At 41.2% G+C, this 18859-nt stretch overlaps 1 protein-coding gene across 1 annotated transcript in view; it reads right to left on the minus strand.

Moving 5' to 3' along the window:
- The window catches only part of ARG2 (arginase 2), a 28261-nt gene extending 15944 nt beyond the window's left edge, over positions 1 to 12317 (minus strand). Inside the window, exons 1-2 of the mRNA XM_019733334.2 lie at positions 11716 to 12317; positions 10300 to 10372 (exon numbers count right to left, since the gene is read on the minus strand). Of these exons, the coding sequence (XP_019588893.2) occupies positions 10300 to 10372; positions 11716 to 12114 (472 nt within the window). The 5' untranslated portion in view covers positions 12115 to 12317. The remainder of the gene's footprint in view (positions 1 to 10299; positions 10373 to 11715) is intronic.
- Between the last annotated feature and the right edge of the window lie 6542 nt (positions 12318 to 18859).

The following is an 18859-nucleotide window of genomic DNA, read 5'->3' on the forward strand; positions in this document are numbered from 1 at the left end:
TTATTTCTCTTCCTATTCATTGGTTCTGGCCTATAGGGGTGAGTTGGGGAGCCAGGAAGATTCTTTCTCTTCAAATCTGAGCATTACCACACCTATTGTATTAACATGCACTCACTTCCAAGAGTTTGGTCCTTAATAGAAAGGAAGTAAATTTATTCAAGGATTAAATTATTTAAACCAACCACACTAATCCTTTAGGTTCTGGGCCTCTAAACTATGCTATTTTGGATATTGAAGGAATAATGCAACACCTGTCTAAAGTAACTAGAGGTCGGCGTTACTTGAAGCAGCCATCATTAGTAGCTACTCAGGTCCTCGTTCAAAACCAAGTATGTTTCAAAGGTGGGGAGGCAATAACTGGCCATTATCACCTACTAACATTTAGCTTGAATAAATTCATCAACTGGTAGCCAAACACTTCGTAAAAGGTAAACAATTTGATATATGCATTATTCTTTGAGTCACACAGTCTTAAAAACCTGGGAAACCAGATGGCTTCTGAAGTGCAAATCATTTTGAGATCAAGGAAATTGTAATCTGGGAAAATCCCGTGGGTCACAATGTGAATGATTGTGGACCAAAATGGGATTCTAATAAATCTGACAAGTCCAGTGACTGACAGTAACCTCACAGGGTGATCTGATCATAAATTCCTAACTGGGTAATCATGCCCCAGGCACAGAACTTTTAGTAAAGACCTTATCTTTGCCTTAAGCAGCCCTGTCCATTCTTTCTGTGCATCTAGATTAACACACCTTTGTTAACAAAGTAATTCTCTTTTTCAGACACCTTGGAGGTATGACCACCTTCAAGAGAGCATATAGCCTTTTTTTTTTAATTAAAGTTTATTGGGGTGACAATTGTGAGAGCGCATAATCTTAATTATCCTGTAATCCAACCCTTGCCTTTCATTCTCCCACCTTCATGTAATTTTCCCTCCTTAATTCCAAATGTATAAAAGAAACTGCAAAACTGTCATCCTCGGGAGCATTTTCTCAGTCTGTTGAGATCTTGCCTCCTCTATTTGGCTCTGTGGGGGTTCAGAACAAGCTAACCACCTTTTTTGAGCTAAAGGCAACTATAGCTACACTCAAGAGAAAGTTCTGTCCCTCCCTTACCTACCTAGAATTTAAATTAGGGACACTACCCATAATAAGAGATTATCAGAGATAACTTCTTTTGACCTATTTATAGGGAATGGCAAACTTCTATTTAAACATCTGCTCTTATCATCCTGGAATGACCCTTTGAAGTCCCCCAGGCACTTTTCCTCATCCCTAGCTTAAAATGTCTTTTATATTCATTTTTCCTCTGTCTTTGAACTTCTCCAGTGTGTGGAGTCTCTCTCATTTACGTGGGTTCCCATACATACGTTAAGTAATTAAATTTGGTTATTTTTTTCTTGCTCATCAGTCTCATGTCTATTTGATTATTAGACCAGCTGCAATAACCTTGAGGGTATAGGAAAGTTTATTCTCCCCCACAGCTCAAATAAACTCATAAAAATGTTCTATAGGTTTGGACGTTCTTGTGTCAACAGAAGTTACAGGAGAAACCTAGGATGTATGGGGAGAAAAAATTTCCTCTACCTTCAAGGTTCTATTGACTGGTCTAATAATCAAATTGACATGATACAGATTAACAGGAGAAAAACCGAGTTTAATAACGTGTATGCCTTCTGTATACATGGGATAGATCCAGGAACACTGAGTCCTGCCAACATGGCAGAAGCCATCACCTGAAATACCACCTTCAGCTAAAGACACAAGATGTTGGGGGTGGAGAGTCAGTTATGGGAGGTGACCAGAAAAAGCACAGTACAGAAGGATAAAATTGCTAAGAAGATTTAAGTCCCTACTTTCTACACAGATAATGAAGGCCTAGTGAGAGAAACACCCTTACAAATGGAGATTTCCTTTACAAATGTAAATGTCCTGAACAAAAGGTAACTTCTACTAGGCTACTCCCATTTCTTTAAATTAACCAGCCTAAAATAATCAATAGCCCAGAGAGGCATTTTTTTTTAATGGCAAATTCTGCTCCCCTTCAGATGTTTTGTCCCCTTTCTTCCTTCAATAAAAGCTGACTGTGTGCTTACTGTGTGCCCAGCACTCTGCTAAATCCTAGGGATATAAAGTATGGCTGCAGACTTCAAGGAGCTCACAGCCTGGTGAGAACACAGGCAGGGAAAGCACAAGCCCTTGCGGACTGCTAGGATGCAGCTGCGCACAAGGCATGGTGGGAACAGGGGAAGGTCCTGGAAGAGCCAGAAGGACTTCTCAGAAGAGGCGATATCTGAATCTTGAAGGTTTGAGCCAGGAATCAAAGGATTACCAGGCAGAAGAGGTACATAATATCTCCTGTCCTATCAGAACAATTCATAATCCCCCTGGGTTCATTCAGGAGAACTGTAGAAACATGAGTCAGGAAGAGGGAGCAGGGCCCAGATCCTAAAAGTACTAGGGAGCTACTAAGGTTTTCAAGGCAGGAAGTGGCAAATCAAATCTTCACTGCAGATCTACTGCCCCAGTGTCCTTTGGGAAATGGACTGGCTTGCAGAAGAACAGCCCCACATAGGGGCTATGGGAGAGAACTGAGATTCTAGCAATACTTAAGGGGGATGTGGAGACACAATGGGTCTGCCCTCCAGCTTTCTGGTTCTGTCGCCAGGTGAGAAAGACACGGGAAGGGAGTCGAGATCTTAAGTTCAGTTTTGGACATATTAGCATGGCAGTGTTAGAGACTATCCCGTTGAAAAATACATGGAAATGAGTTTATGGATCAATTACAGACCATATTCAATGGCTGATAACATCACTCCTGATGGAAGTGTATACCGCTATGTATGAAGCAGAATTGCCAGGGGAAAAAAAAAATTGAACCTAAATCTGACCAAAGATCTATATCCAATTACCAATTTGCAGGAAATAGAGGACAAAAGAACATGTCATGACATGTGGATGTGACCTGCAAAATCCAAACTGAGAGACTCTGCAGACAAAAGACATAGTTTTTTCCACACGTAAACTGCAAGGAAAAAGTAAATAACAAAGGAGGGAGCTATAAGAGACTTAAGAGACATCAATCAATTTAGACCCCAACTCAAACTGTAAAAAAATAAATATAAAATGTTAAGTCAATGGGGCAGTGTGAACATTAACTGGTGTAGGGGCAGATAAAAATTGAAAATAGACTTAATTACTTGTCCTTATTGAAAATATGGGAAGAGACTTCTCCCCTCCCTTTTGTTTCAGAATTTCTTTCTCTGTCCTTTTCAAATGTAAACCTTTGTAATGACTAAATAAGCCTCTAGCCATTCTCAAAACTCAGGAATGTTTCCTCAAGGACCTGGGAACCATCTTTTTGAAATGCAGACATCTAGGGCTCTGACCTCCCGGTTCCTGTGGGATAGTAAGAGACTGGCTGGCTTCTGTAGGCACAGGTATTGGGCACCTTGCTCCAATTTGCAAAACTACCTCCTATGTTCAGAAATGTTTCCCCTCCAGATCAAGCCAATCAACTAACACAGGTTGCCACTGCAATTTCCGTGATAAAGTTAGGATGAGCTTTATGTGATGTGACAAAAGGTACTGTCAAGTCCTCTTACTGGAGGACTAGTTATCATTTATCTTGAAAACCTGTATTGGGTTGCACCTGTATAGCTATACAAAAGGGTGAGATTTCTTTGTTTTTGCAATCCCTTAGCAGATTGCTTGATGTAATGCTTATTCAATAATAAACTGTTTTCTTTACCTTTGTGGACAGGTTTCCTCAGTTGGGGGATTTTTTAAAAATTATATTTCTACAATACTGGGTATTTGATATTAACTTTTTTTAGGTGTGAGAACAGCTTGGGAGCCGCTGGGAGCTTCAGGCCCGTCAATTGATTATAGCCATTTGTGGGAAAGGAGTTGGTCCCCGCTCCCTTCAGAGCAAGGGTTAATTCCTCCTCCAGTGCCCTTTTGTTTTGCACAAGGGGCGTGGCTGCCTTGGAGGATTAGTACATCCTTACTCGTGGTATGGGCTGCTATATCCTGGTGTGCCTCTTCTGGGGTTTCCAGGGTGCCGTGAGGGGGCATTGGCCTGAAGCAAAGTCTGGCCTGTCTCTGGCCTGGTCTCCAGTCTCACTGATCCTTTCTTTCCTCATCTTCCCTGTCTCGGTTGTAAAAGATGTTGTAACATTCCCTGGTCTTCTCTAGGATCTGTGCCTTTTCGTTAAGATGTAACAATGGGTCAGAATTACTATAATATTCTGTCAGGGAAAATATTAGGCCAAGTTTAATGAATTTACCCTGACTTATCTAGGTTTTTGGTAAAAACGGTTAAATCATTGTTTACAGTGGCTTTTATCTGACATGAGAAGGGCACATGAACTTCAGGAGTCCTAGAATATGGAAGCTTACATAATTATTAGCAAAACTTTGTTCTTACTATTGTAAAGATCTAGTTGTCTTTAGTAACCAAGGACCTGATTAGGACAATATAAAACATAGAAATTTTTCTGATGATACATACAATCTTTGCTTTTTAGGCAGAAACTTTTATAATATCAATAGCAGACCAATAGTCTAAGAAATTTGTCCTACTTAGCAGAGGAAAAAAACTCAACTAGCTTACCTTTGATATTCAAATTTACTTAATTAACCATAGTTAGCTTAAGTATACATAAAACTCTCTCAAGGATTTTCAGAAACCTACAACTTTCCCAGTCCCTCTTAGTTTGTCTCTTCTTACTCATTCCAAAATAATCATCTTTAGGACAAACTACTTTCTTTCAGTTCCTTCAAAAATGTATTTCCATACCGTATACCTTCCTTGAAAACACACATCATTTCCTTTCATATTAATTAGAATCTATAACATTTAGAACCTCAATTTTTACTGACAACCAAAAGCAAGCAATTAGCATTTCCACTGGCAAATCCAGGAATATATTTTGCAACTTCAAAAGCATAGGCTTTTGTAATAAAATACAAGATATATTTATTAACAGATCTTAATTTATCTTTTAACGTTCCTGTGACAAGACAAAAATAGATGAACTCAGACCTATCTACTAATAATTAATATTTCAGCATTTCATTATCTTGAAATACCTATTCAATAATTTTTATCATTTAACATAACTTAGCAAAACTAAAATCTTAAGTTACCAACAGATGCTGGGAAATCACATCCAAGCATCCACAATATATGATTAGTACTGAAAAGTTTCATCTAAAACCTTATATTCGTCACTTATTAGTTTTAACTGTGACATTTTAAAGTTAATTATCCAAACTATTTTCTTGGTAAATTTTATAACAGAGATAACATGAATTTATTTTAAAAGTAAGCTTGTTCAGAATGCCAGCACTCTGGGAGGATGGCAGACTCCGGTCCAAAAGCCATCTCCCTTACAATGATTCCCAGTGCAGGGGGCCCCTGCAGGACTTAGAACGGGACCACTGGAGTAAGAGGGGGTGGTCGCAGGAGACAGGGAAAGGAACAAGTCCGGAGGGGATGAGGTGGAAGAATCTGAGGGAGAGGAAGGAAGGGGTGCTGAAGCCTGGGGAGGAGGAAAGTCTAGAGGCTGTCCTGGCCATGGGGGAACTTGGGGTAAGAGAGGATCATCAAGGAGATGGGGGAAGTAGACTAAGGAAATTGAGCCAAGCACATGCGGCACTGTTCCCAGAGGTCTGGGTCTTGACTTAGGGCCGTTAAGGCTTGGACACGGAGGCCTCGGACCACTTTTGTAGCCTCCAGCAGAAGAGGCCTAGTTGCATGGTGTTAAAGTTAAGAGTTCTGTTGGCCGGCCAGACGTCCTGATCATCTAGCTTCTATTGTGGCCAGGCAATGCTATAAAAGAAAACTGTTAGAGATCTGGATCCCATACAGATGCAAACCTCTCCCAAGTCACAGGGCCTGCATGGCGGAAAGTAAACAGAACCACTGAAACTGCATAGTAAATGTATAAGGTTTGGCAGGAGGGAAGGAAGGCAAAGAAAAGAAAGTTTTCGAAGCTAAATTACCCAAGCTAAATTACACTTGTTAAATCAAATTATACCAGAGATCCAAATCTCAAAAGATGTAGTGCCACCATTACAATCTCGTCTCACCAATAATGGTATTGTGGATACATTTTCAAAGAATTCTTGTATTTTGAAAATATATATTGAAATACGAGTATGTGGGATACTTGTATGAGTGAAATTATATGGTTCTTGTCCTTTACATCTGACTTATTTCACTTAGCATGATACTCTCAAGATCCATTCATGTTGTCACAAATGGCAATATTTCATCATTTTTTATGGCTGAGTAGTATTCCATTATATTCATATAAAACAGAAAACAACAAATGAATAAAACAAACAAACTCATACACACACACAACAGTATGGTGGTTACCAGAGGGGACTGGGGTAAGGAGAGGATGAAGAAGGTAAAGGAGTCAAGTATATGGTGACAGAAGGAGACTAGACCGTGGGTGGTAAGCACACAATACAATATACACGTGTTGTATTATAGATAGTACTGTACCCCTGAAACTTGAATACAAGATGTTATTAACCAATGTTACCCCAATAAATTTAACTAAATTTTAAAAATTTAAAAATAAAAGTATGAAGCTTTAAAGCCAATTAAAAGAACACCAAAATAAATAATATGGCAAATTAGATAGCATAGGGCAAGACTGAGAAGCATGGATGCATGCAAAGAAAGCCAAGGAAAGACTTTAAGCAAAGTCTTGGAAAGATCACTCTGGTGACAGTGAAGAATGTGAACTGAGAAAGGCAAAACTGGGACAAGAGAAACCATTGGAAAGTTACAGCCAGGAGTAAGGACAGAATTAGAGCAGTACCACCACAGAGAAGGACTCTGATGATTTAGAAGGGGAAATCAAGGAGACTTTGTGATCAACAGATACAAGAGACAAAAGGGAAGGAGAAAAGAATTGTGATGGTCTTGCAGATTGACTTGAGTAACTAGATAATGAATGACACTGTGAAACAGACAATGGGAAGACAGCCGGAGAAGCAGATTTGAGGGAGAAGATAATTTTGTTTTGAACATGTTGAGTTTGAGACATCTCTGGGAGTGAAATGAGACTACTTGGTCCAAAGTTGGAGGAACACTGGATAAATCAACATTTAGGGTTGGGAAGAGGAAGAGAATCCCACAAAGGCATCCAGGAAGTACCAGTCAACAGGGAGAGGAGACTCAGGGGAGAGTAGAGTCTTGGCTAAGAGACTATTTCAAGAATAAAATGGTCAGTTGTGCAATACAGACATCCAGCAAAATAAAGGCTGACAAGTCGGTGAGCTTCCTCAAGATGGTTTCAGTGAAATGGTAGGATGGGACCCAGGCTGAAGCATCACTAGCATACACCTACGCTCTAATTGCTAACATTCTCTACCAACCACTGAAAGCAAGTACAGACCCCTGAACTCACACATCGATCTGTTCCAGATAAACAGCTCTCACCCCTCAGATCCTTATGTTTAAACAATTCTCTCAGGCCCTCTATCAGTTCTTACTGAAGCAGACCAGATTCTTGGGTCTCAAGCAAAGAGATTCCTGTTCTAATGGAGCACCAATAGAACAGAAAGAATAAGTGTCCCAAATTGGGACAAATAAGTGGGAATAAATGTCCCAAAAGGGTCAGAATAACTCCAAAATGGCTTCCTGAACTCCAGGACACTTGGCCTGGTCACAGTGGCACATTAATTTAGACAGTTGTGCCAGAGGCTGTCACCTCTTTTCAGTACCACAGCTGGATCAAATTGCCATAATTACAATGAGAGAGAGCTCAAACTGTTCACCTCAGTTTAGAGCAGGGGTGTCAAAACTGCAGTCCACAATCCATTGTTAATTGGCCCGCAGCAAATTCCAAAAATATATTTAGTTTACTTAAATAAACCAGGTGAGGCAATGCATACTTCACCTCCAGTGAGTGGCCCGGCTGTTTGTGTATTTTACCACATATGACCCTTGGTAAAAAAACGTTGAAAAAAGTTTGGACACCCCTGGCTTAGAGCTAGCTTTCCCCACAGACACTCATTCTACTTCTGAAGAAGAAAGGGCAAATTACCATGACTATCAGAGCTCCCAGAATCAGGAGCAGAGGTACTGCATCTGAGCCTTGCCTGAGCAACTGCCTCTTTCTTTCTCTCAGGTTCTCTTTATATACGAAAATTAACTGGTTACTTGAGAGAAGAACCACTGAATGTCCTTACTAAACCCAGATACCAGGTCAAATACATTCATTCAAGAAAACAGAAAGTTTAACTGATGCCATGGCAACATGGACCGCCTGTGACATCAGAGCAAAAGGCAAGAAACAAAGGGATTTGTGAAAGTTACCTTTCCATGGGTCTTCTTTCCCTTGAAATTTGACCCATCCTGCTTATTTGAAAGTGCTCAAAGGACTTGTTATTTTGGTACTATTTCAGAATAGAGCAATTGAAACTTCTCTGCATACTTTTTTCTAACGTGTTCCTGGAGATTAGCCTAACCGCATACTGGAAATCTGCTGAGTGCCACAATCTTATTAATATACAATGAGATTCTATTTTAGAGTGCTGGTAATATTGGGTGACTAATCAGCTACAGGGTAAGGATATAAATTGTAAACCAAAAAATATTTTTTAAAAGTGAAAAGGAAGACCAAATAAACTGAAGCTTCACCATTACTTTAGGTTGAGAGTTTACAGAGGAAGTATTAGAAGGTATAGTATTTAAGGGAGAATGGCTGCCCCAGGTCGGAGTGGAAAAATACCATGAGCTGTGACAGGAAAGGTCTACAAAGCATGAATAAGAGAGGCTGCTACAAATGTGCCCCTCCCCCTCATTCAGCAGCCTCAGCTGAATATTATGTCTCCTGTGTAAGAGGCTGAAACTGATTCTTGTCAGGAGTCTCTTAAGGCAGAATCCAGCAGTGAGTAGGCAATTCAAGCAGTGCCAGGCCCAGTTCATCAGATGGGCTTTAGAAGTTTATCCAGTATTAAAAAACAGTGATTACCAGAGATTGTTGTTTCCAGTGTAAAATAATGCTTTTTAAAAAGTAGAATGTGTCTAGCTGATTTAAAGGGACAGTAGCCTCATTTATAAGTAGGAATAAAAACTTCCCTTTAAGTTACTTGTGACACATTAGACTAAATCTTAATTTATCTTTCATCTTTGGTGGTGAAATTAGAGAGTAATTAAAATGGTTAAGAGGCCCTACTGAAGAAGGAACTGCAATCGTTTAATAAGAAGAGTTTTGAACGTACAATCCAAGACACCATATCCATATGTAGCCAGAGGCAATATGAAAGACACTCAACTGAAGGTGATTTTGGTGACTTCATTATTCCTCTGTGTTTTAGAAGATGATCCACCTCTGGAATGGGTCAATGATCAGGAGAGGAGGTTTCAAAGCAAGAATGAGGAAAAGATTTGTAGCTTACCTAGATTCTATATTACTATCCCCAGGACCTACAGCTCCCTGCTTCTCACACCTTTTGCACTTATAGCTCCAGAAAAGATATATGAATGGTCCTAATATTGAATAGAGGAAATGGTCTTGAACATCAACTCGAAACATCTAGGTTAGACATAAGGAAAAAACTTCTTACCATAAAGGTAATGGAATTTGGTGCCCTGTTACTAAAAGAAGGGTTCTCCATTACTATATAAATGGCACTTATCTCTGGGTCAGATTTAATTCTTGTTCTGTAAGTTTAGAGTACTAGCCTAATTACAAGACTGCAACTTTACTTCTGATTACCTGGGGTGTTTGTGAAAATATCCTTGTCTGGGTCCTACCTCAGTGCCAATAAACCAGACTTCCATGGAGGAACCTAGGAATCTGTACTTTTAACAAGTAACCCAAGTGAGTTTCATAATCAGGCAAGTTTGAAAAACACTAATGGAACATAAAGCTATTAATCCTAGGGAAGAAATTAATGATTTGGGGAGAGGAAACTGAGTAGACTGATGAATCATAAGCACCTGATGATTGAGTTAGGAAAGCTAGAATTTCAAGGGGAAAGGTTGACCGTGCAGTTAGAACTGGAGCTCACACTTACAGTCATTCGCAGCTTGTTCCAGGCCCTGGCTCACTCCACCTCCCTGCCTTCCACACACTCTCTTTATTGCAACAAGACTCTGCCTGAAGACGCTCACAGATGTTAACCTGCAGATGGAATCCAAAGGAGGAGAGACACTTCCCAAGTCCGTGCACAGCTGACACTGTGCAGTCCCTGGATATAAGAGAGAAGACTCTGACCTGGTCTGTTACCACCCTGCACACAGATCTCAGATCCAGCCACTTACCCAAATTGGAGAGCCTTTTCAGCAATCCAGCTTCTCTTATAGCAGCAGGACCACGTTCCACTCCTTTTCTTTTCTGTCACACAAATTACAGTGAGATGTCAGGGAAGACGATTGAAAATAAGACCACTATAGTTCACAAAAATACAGAAATCTGCTATACTATACAGCAGTCCCCCTATCTGCAAGTAATACATTCCAAGACCCCCAGTGGATGCCTGAAACCGCAGATAGTACCAGACCCTATACATACCTAAGATAAAGTTTAATTTATAAATTAGGCAGAGGAAGAGAGTAACAACTAATAATAAAATGGAACAATTATAACAATAAAATAAGGGCTAGTTGAACTCAAGCACTTCGGTATCTCAACAGTCGATCTGATAACCAAGAAGGCTAAGTGACTAAAGGATGGGTAGTGCATACAGAGTGGATACACTGGACAAAGGGATGATTCCCAGCCCGCCAGGATGGAGGACTGCTTGAGGTTTCATCACACTACTCCGAACAGCATGAAATTTAAAACTTATGAATTGTTTATTTCTGGAATTTTCTATTTAATTTTTTCAGACCACAGTTGACCGTGGGTAACTGAAATCTCAGAAAGCAAAACCGAGGGAGGACTACTGTACTTAGTTCCCAGTAGATCCCTCTGAAAATCTGTGACATTATCATTTTCACATGAGTTCTGTTTATTTCAAACACTTTCAGAGAAGGAGGGGAAAACAACAATCAGTGGCATCAAATCAACCTTCCAAACCCCTTGTGGGAAGGGTAAACGGAGACCAAGACAGGCTAGGCTGACCCGGGTCAGATCGGATGGCTGGGTGTGTGTAGCCGGCAGGGGCCAGATCTCGGACTTCTGTACCAGTGAGGTCTCCACGACTGCAGGTTTCTTTCATTGAAGACAGAACAAAACAGCCGCTCCCATCCTCCCGCCGCTAGAGCGGCCAGCGTCAATTTCCTTCACAGTTAATGCTATTTCTGAGAATGGACCCTGCATCCTCAGAGGTCGCTCTCTTTAACCTTCTCGCCCTCTATTTTCCACCGGGCATTTATGCCGATTTCTCCTCTTTCAGCTCCTCTGTGGAATCCTCTTCTTCCTTCCCTCACCTCCATCACCCCAAGCGGGACCCACCACTTTCCCGCTCCTCCGGGCGAAACCGCAGATATCCGCCAGCTTGCTGTCCCCCGTCCGCATCGCACACAAGGTGCCCTCCATCCCTCCCTCCTTCCCCATATTCTATCGGAGAAAATCCCGCTGCTCTGCCGATGCCGAATCGCGGGAACCCACCAGCTCGTCCCCTCTCCGTTTCTCCCCATCCTCTCCTCGCTTCTTCGTCCCTCCCACCCCGCCGCCGCTTTCTCTTTGGGGCGCGGTGGGGACCCTTCCCCACGGTGCCAGATCCTAGTTCTCACCTGTCCCTGTGAGAATGGGGCTCCGATCACAGCCACTGAATGGACCGACTTTCTCAGGACGAAATGCATTTGCGTCCAGAGGAGACGCGAGAGGCTGCTTCTCAGGGACATGATGGGCAGCGCGGGACGTCGCCAAGCGAGAGGCTGCTTCGAGGAGCTTGCCGCCTTCACTGAACACCGCTGCCCGCAGCGGCGCCTACCTACCCGCGCGCGAGCCGCACCGCGCAGCCCCGTGACGTCACAGCCCCTGGCCCCGCCCCGAGCCCCCAACCAGCCCTCCGCACACCTTACCGCGGGCCCCGCCCACTGTTCCTCGGGACCCAGACACGCCTTCGCTGACGTCACCCCACTACAGCGCGGACTCACCCGTAAGGGACAAGCCCCTACGGCTAACGCCATAAAGCCAGTATCTGGGTCTGGACAGTAAGAGCGCGGTCACCGACAGGTGTGTCCCTTCGCGGGAAGCGGTCGGCCGCCGCGAAATTCGCGAACTCCGCGAAGCAAGAGAACGGACACACCGGTTAGCGGATCGCGACTCTTCACACACATGCACACCAGCAGATGCCAAGTCTGAGGAAGGGCTGGCTGGGCTGAGCTTCCTCTGACCCGACCTGTGTGCGTGCCCTGCCAAGCCCAAGTCGGCATCCACCTGCTCCGTTCCATCTCAGAGCTCAAGGTCCAGGACATACGATACCTTTGGGAATTGAATGCTAAGAGATAAACTGTAGAGGAGAGGTCTCTGGACCAGGCGTGCTAATAAAATCCCACCTATTTTATGTATCATGGGTAAGATTAGGATTTACAAAACATTGAACTTCTAGACGTTTTCAATTCTTTACCTGAAAAACGGCAGCACTGGTTATTAAAAACCAAACACAGCAACATATCTGGACTATTTCTAAATTTTAGAGAGGCTAAAGAGCTGAAAGTAACTAAAGTATTAATATTTTAATAATGTCCAACTCAAGTTCTAAGAACTTTTAGCCCTCTAACAATTCTGTTAAGTACAGTAGTAGTCCCCCCTTCGGTTTTGCTTTCCCAGATTTCAGTCATCCACAGTCAACTACAGTCCAAAAAGATGAAATGGAAAAATTCAAGAAATAAACAATACTTATGTTTAAATCACATGCCACTATGAGTAGTGTGATGAAATCTCACACGGTCCTGCTCTGTTCTGTCTGGGGTGTGAATCATCCCCTTGGTCCAGCGGATCCTCAGCTGTATATGCGACCCACCTGTTAGTCCCTTAGCAGCTATCTCGGCCATCAGATCAACTAGCATTATTGCATTATTGCAGTGCTTGTGTTCAAGTAACCCTTATTTTACTTAATAGTGGCCCCCCAAATTCAAGAGTAGTGATGTTGGCAATTCAGATAAGCCAAAGAGAAGCCATAAAGTACTTCCTTTAAGTGAAAGATATGTGTGTATATGAAATAACATGGTATATTTAGGGTTTGGTACTATCCACACACAGGTTCAGGCGTGCACTGGGGGTTTTGAAACATATTCCTGAAGATAAGGGAAGCTATTTTAAAGAAAAGGAATCAGGATCAGAGAAGATAAGTAACTTTCCAAAGTCACATAGCATGTAAATGGTAGAGCTCTGACTCCAGTATCCAAATTCTTAACCATGACACTATGACTTGTACGAATCTGGATGTTAGTCAAACCAAAATAAATTTTTATATTAACACCTGAAAAATATTTCATCTGATGCCAACTTACATGCTGCTTTCCAAAATATTTCAGAATTTCCCATGGCAATATCATAACTCCAAGTAGCTTTGCTAGTATAAGGCAGTTTATTTTTAGAGGATAAATTTTATACCTGTCTCCCCCTGCTGGTTTAACAAAGAAAGGTTTTTGAAGCCTTAGCAAAATAAGTAGGGTTTTACTGTAAGGCAGTGGTTCTGTGTGGTCCTAGACCAACAAGGTCAACCAGTACTTGCATACTTGTCAGAAATGCAAATTATTGGGCTCTATCTCCAAACTTACCATATTTCTGTTTATCAGATTTGCTGTGTTTGTCCAGCCTGAAGGGATTTACAAAATAACCCATTTATCCCCAGAGCACATTGTTGTGCTAGAGCGAATGAGTCATTTCAGACCCTGGAGTTCCAAGATATGGCTGCCTTTGTTTATTTCTACCAGGTAATTCACTGTTTACCTAACAACATGCTAGCTATCCTGTCTCAATCCCCCCTCTGAAGAAGTAACCCTAACTGCTGTTAGGGCATAGATGACCGCTCTGGCTGCTTCATGCTGAGGAGGGGCGTAGAAGGAGCCGGTAGCTAGGGCTGGTCTAGAGGTCTATCTAAAGGTCCCTGGTAGATGAGCAAATCCAGGTGAGTTTCCATATTCAGGACCATCTGGAGCTGGGTGGTCTTTGTCCCTCAGTTCAGTTGTTGTGGTCGCTTGAACCGTTGCAGCCAGCTAGCAGGTAATCTGTAAACTGAGATACAGTGTAAGCAACAGCATGATATAATCCCTATAACAATGAACAAGAGAAAAATGAGAAAAGCCTCCTTTAGCCCAGTTAGGCTGGGAGCCAGGAAGTAAGGGAGGAGAGATCAATGCCTAAAAACCCTTCTCTGTTTAATATTGGACACTATGTCGTTAATCTGCTTAACTTTGCCTTCAATTAACTGTGAGTTGTCACAGAGATTAAAACAACATAATCCTTTAAAATCTTCATATCCATGGTTATACCTTTTCTTTTTTTTTTTTTTTAAAGATTTTATTGGAGAAGGGGAATAGGACTTTATTAGGGAACAGTGTGTAGTTCCAGGACTTTTCTTTTTCCAAGTCAAGTTGTTGTCCTTTCCATCTTAGTTGTGGAGGGCGCAGCCCAGCTCCCATTGTTAGTTGCAGGGGGTGCAGCCCACCATCCAGATCTTCGGGAGTCAATCTGGCAACCTTGTGGTTGAGAGGACACGCTCCAACCAACTGAGCCATCCACGCTCCAACCAACTGAGCCATCCGGGAGGCAGCTCAGCTCAAGGTGCCATGTTCAACCTTAGTTGCAGGGGGCAGAGCCCACCATCCCTTGTGGGACTCGAGGAGTCAAACCAGCAACCTTGTGGTTGAGAGCCCACTGGCCCACATGGGAATTGAACCAGAAGTCTTCGGAGTTAGGAGCACAGAGCTCTAACCACCTGAGCCACCACGCTGGCCCCCATGGTTATGTCTTAAGAGTAAATAATCTATGGTAGCTCTGTTCTCAAGAATTGCTTCTCTGACCTGTCCTAACTCCTGCCCCAATGGTGTGGATGGCCTGTGAAGTAGCATTTAGGACCTTTGCCATGGAGTAGGCTATTTGGCCAATCTCTACATTTAGGGCAATACTTAACAGCTGGTACTACAAAAAGAGAATGATACATACTCAGCTGTGCTGAATAGATGTACATCACTCTTATAGCTGGAATCTAGAGCAAGTTCCCTGGGTGTCTAACCTGATGAGATTTTTGAGGTAAAAAGACAGTTAACCTCCCAAGAGAGTAAGGTTCTCCGGTGCAGTAAGCTGGAACATAAGAGTAAACAGTCTTTCCACAAATGAGAAACCATCCAGCAGGTAATTTGACATGTGCCTTAGCATAACTCACAGAAGTAGCAGAGCTGCAGTTTAAACTGATATCGGCTGAAAGATTAAAACATTGGTTAGAACAACTGGTGAATTTGACACATTTTTCTGCTGGGGTCACAGTTGTTACTTGTAAATGAAACATGCTCCTGTCTTTTAGGGAACTAATGGGTCCCCTATATTTAAGTGACTGCTGAATCTTTCCCAAGCTAACAACATAGGAGATAACAGAATTGAGGTTAGAATCTAAAGGTATGGGCAGCAGTTAGAGCCAGGGCTTCAAGGTCTTTTAATACAACTTTTCTAGAGTCCTTTTTAAGTTTAATTTGTTTATTTTACATTTCCTCTAAGGTATAGACCAATGATAAGGAACAGGCTGAGTAAAATGAGCCCAAATCTGGGGGCTGTCTTTATCTTTACAACAGGCAGTCTTCAGAGGAAAAGGGTCCAGGGTGAGCAGTTGAGACAGAATAAATGGCTTCTATATTAATCAGGAAATTAACAGGCTTACCTGCCAGTTCAGGGTCACCCGCAGTTTTACCCCTGTAATGAGAATACCTTGGGAGCCACTGGGAACTTCAGGCCCAACAGTGATTACAGCCATTTTTGGGGAGAAGTTGGTCCCTGCTCCCTTCAGAACGGGGCAATTCCTCCTCCAGTGCCCTTTAGTTTGTACAGGGGGCACGGCTGCTTTGGAAGATTAGGACACTCCTTATTTCAGTGCTCTGGGTTTCCATATCCAAAGCAGGCTCCTTTATCTGGTGTTTTTTCCTCTGGGGCTTTTGGAGTGCCCTGAGGTGGTTTCAGCCCCCGGTTATTTATAACTGTGGCCAAAAGTCTGGCCTGTCTCTGGTCTTATCCTCGGGTCTCACTGTTCCTTAATTTCTCATTTTTTTTCTGTCTCGGTTCTTAAAGACATTTAAACAAATTCCTGGCCTTCTTTAGGATCTGAGCCTCTTTATCAGGAATGTAACAGTGGGCTAGAACCATTAGAATATCCTGCCAGTTAGGGGAAAACATTAGGCTTATAATTTCCTAAGTGATAAGGGCACTAAGCACATCTTTTATTTTGATATTTGTTTTTTGACCCCAGTTCCTGACACAGAGTTCCTAAATCCCTTGGAATTTCCTGGGTGATAGCAGTGTCCTTTGTTCTAATGAGGCAACTCTAGGCGGACTCCTGGATGGCTCCTGGATGAGGGCTGGTCACCAGAAAGACCAAGACATGATTAGAAACTTAGAATTTCAGCCCCGCTCCCCATTCTCCAGAGAAAAAATGGAGTTAATGATGGATCATGCCTACGTGATGAAACCTCCATAGAATCCCAAAAGTACGGGGTCTGGAGACCTTCCAGGTAGGTGAACACATCCAGGTACCGGGAGGGTGATGCAAACCAACGTCACTGGACAGAAGCTCCTGTGCTGGGGACCCCCCTAAACCTCACCCACCTCTTCATTTGGCTGTTAATCTGTATCTATTATCATATTCTTTATTATGTAACAAACTGGCAAACTTAAGTATTTCCCTGAATTCTGTGAGGTGTTCTAGCTAATAATCTAATCCAAGGGGGAGATCATGGGAACCTCTGATTTGTAGCCAAGTAGAGGGCAGTCTTGTAGGATTGAGCCCTTAATCTGTAGGATCTCAAGGTATCTCCAGGAAGATAGTGTCAGAATTGAGTTAAGTTGTAGAACACCTACCCAGCTGGTGTCACAGAGAATTACGCTTGGTGTGGGGAAAGAAAAACCCACACATTTGGTGTCAGAAGTATTGTACGTGTGGTAGCAATGTGATAGTAAAGGAGAAACACAGGAGGAAGACTAAGTTTTTTTCTAAAAGTTGTTTATATATAATGTAATACCTAAAGCAACCACTAAAAAAGCTATATAAAGATACACTCACGAACACTATATAGATAAATCAAAATGGAATTCTAAACAAGGAAAGATAAAATGTATTATACTTTTCATGCAAAGTAAATTAATTTATTGATCAATTTCACTAAATTGCAACAAGTTTTACAAGTTTTCGTTTATTTTTTTTAAAAATTGAGGTATAATTGGCAATACTTATCTTTTTAAAAGCCTATTTGGGATTTCCTTTGATTTATATGGGCCTTTACTTTTCCTCTCCAATGGGTATGTGGCCCTATATAGAAGGAGACATAGTCTCAGTTAAAACACCAGCAATCATTAATGCTATATAATAAAAAAATGAATAGAATAACAATTACAATATTAGATACTATTTTTAGAACAAACTTTTAATCCATAAGTGTAAGCAGATACTAAAAAGTTCTATAGAAAGATTTTAAGAATCCAGCATGGGCCATAAAAAATTAAAACTTAACTGAATTCTTTGATTAGATTTTTTCTTATTATTCATATTCATAGACACTCAGGTTCCAAGAAGAACTTCACAATAGAAATAATTACCCATCTTATCAAAGGTAAGTCAGATTAATCCTACGTACTTCCACCACGGTGCTCAATTCATTGAAATGTATTTCCTGGTTCTTGTAGCCAAAACACTTTAGAAAGTATAACAAAGACTATCTAGTTGTTCACATAATCATTCTTTCTCTACTAGGCATACTGATAACGTTAAGATGATGCTGTGATCTGACAGAGCAAACTGGTTATAGAGATTTTGGAATTCTATTACCACTATTTATCCCTAATAATTTAATATTTAAAAAATTAAGTACATTTAGTTGTCTTTGTTTCTATGACTCTATAGTTATGAAGCTTCTGAACCTGACGAAGTTCTTAATCTTTTTTGTGCCACAGACCCTTTGTAAGTCTGGTAAGTCTAATGGACCCCTTATTACAATGTTTTAAAATGAATAAAATACATAGGATTAAAGAAAAACAACTAAATGAAACTACAGTCACCAAAATATATTTTAAATATTATAGTAATATGTGTCTCTAGTGACACATTAAATAACAAGATCTAGTAGTGGGTTTAATAATTATTACAATTTTGAAGTACTAATGAGTGAAAATATTTTGAGAGAACTAACAATTGTGAAATGAAAATATCTGTGGTTTCTATCAGTGACAAAAATCACAAGTATACTAATACTAATTGGTTTTTTGCCCATGTTTGTAATCAAAATAAATGTTAAATTTCAATTAGAAGTTAATAAAACTAAAGATGAAACTGCTTTTTACCCATGGAGCCCAGGTTAAAAACTCTAGGACTAGAGGTTTCCTCTAAACGTTGACAGTGTTTATTTCTGAGTGGTGGAAATATGAGTGGTTTAAATTTTTCTTCTTTTCTGTATTTTTCAAATTTTCCACAATAAGCAAACATCTTTTATAAAGCACATCATATGATATGTACCATGAGAGGGGTGTATTGGTTGGTAAGATTCAGAGTACAGAAACTGGAAATACAAAGCAATTATTGAAGAAATCCCTTTAGGAAAAAAAAATGGAAACAAAATCGTGGCTATAGATGGAGAAACTGAACCTGACTTTCATCAGAAACTTAAAGCTGGTGAGACCATTAGACCATTTATCTTTAAACATAAAGGGATCAATTAATACATGTTCCCT

Source organism: Rhinolophus sinicus, linkage group LG03 (assembly GCF_036562045.2).
Source record: "Rhinolophus sinicus isolate RSC01 linkage group LG03, ASM3656204v1, whole genome shotgun sequence".
NCBI lineage: Eukaryota > Metazoa > Chordata > Mammalia > Chiroptera > Rhinolophidae > Rhinolophus > Rhinolophus sinicus.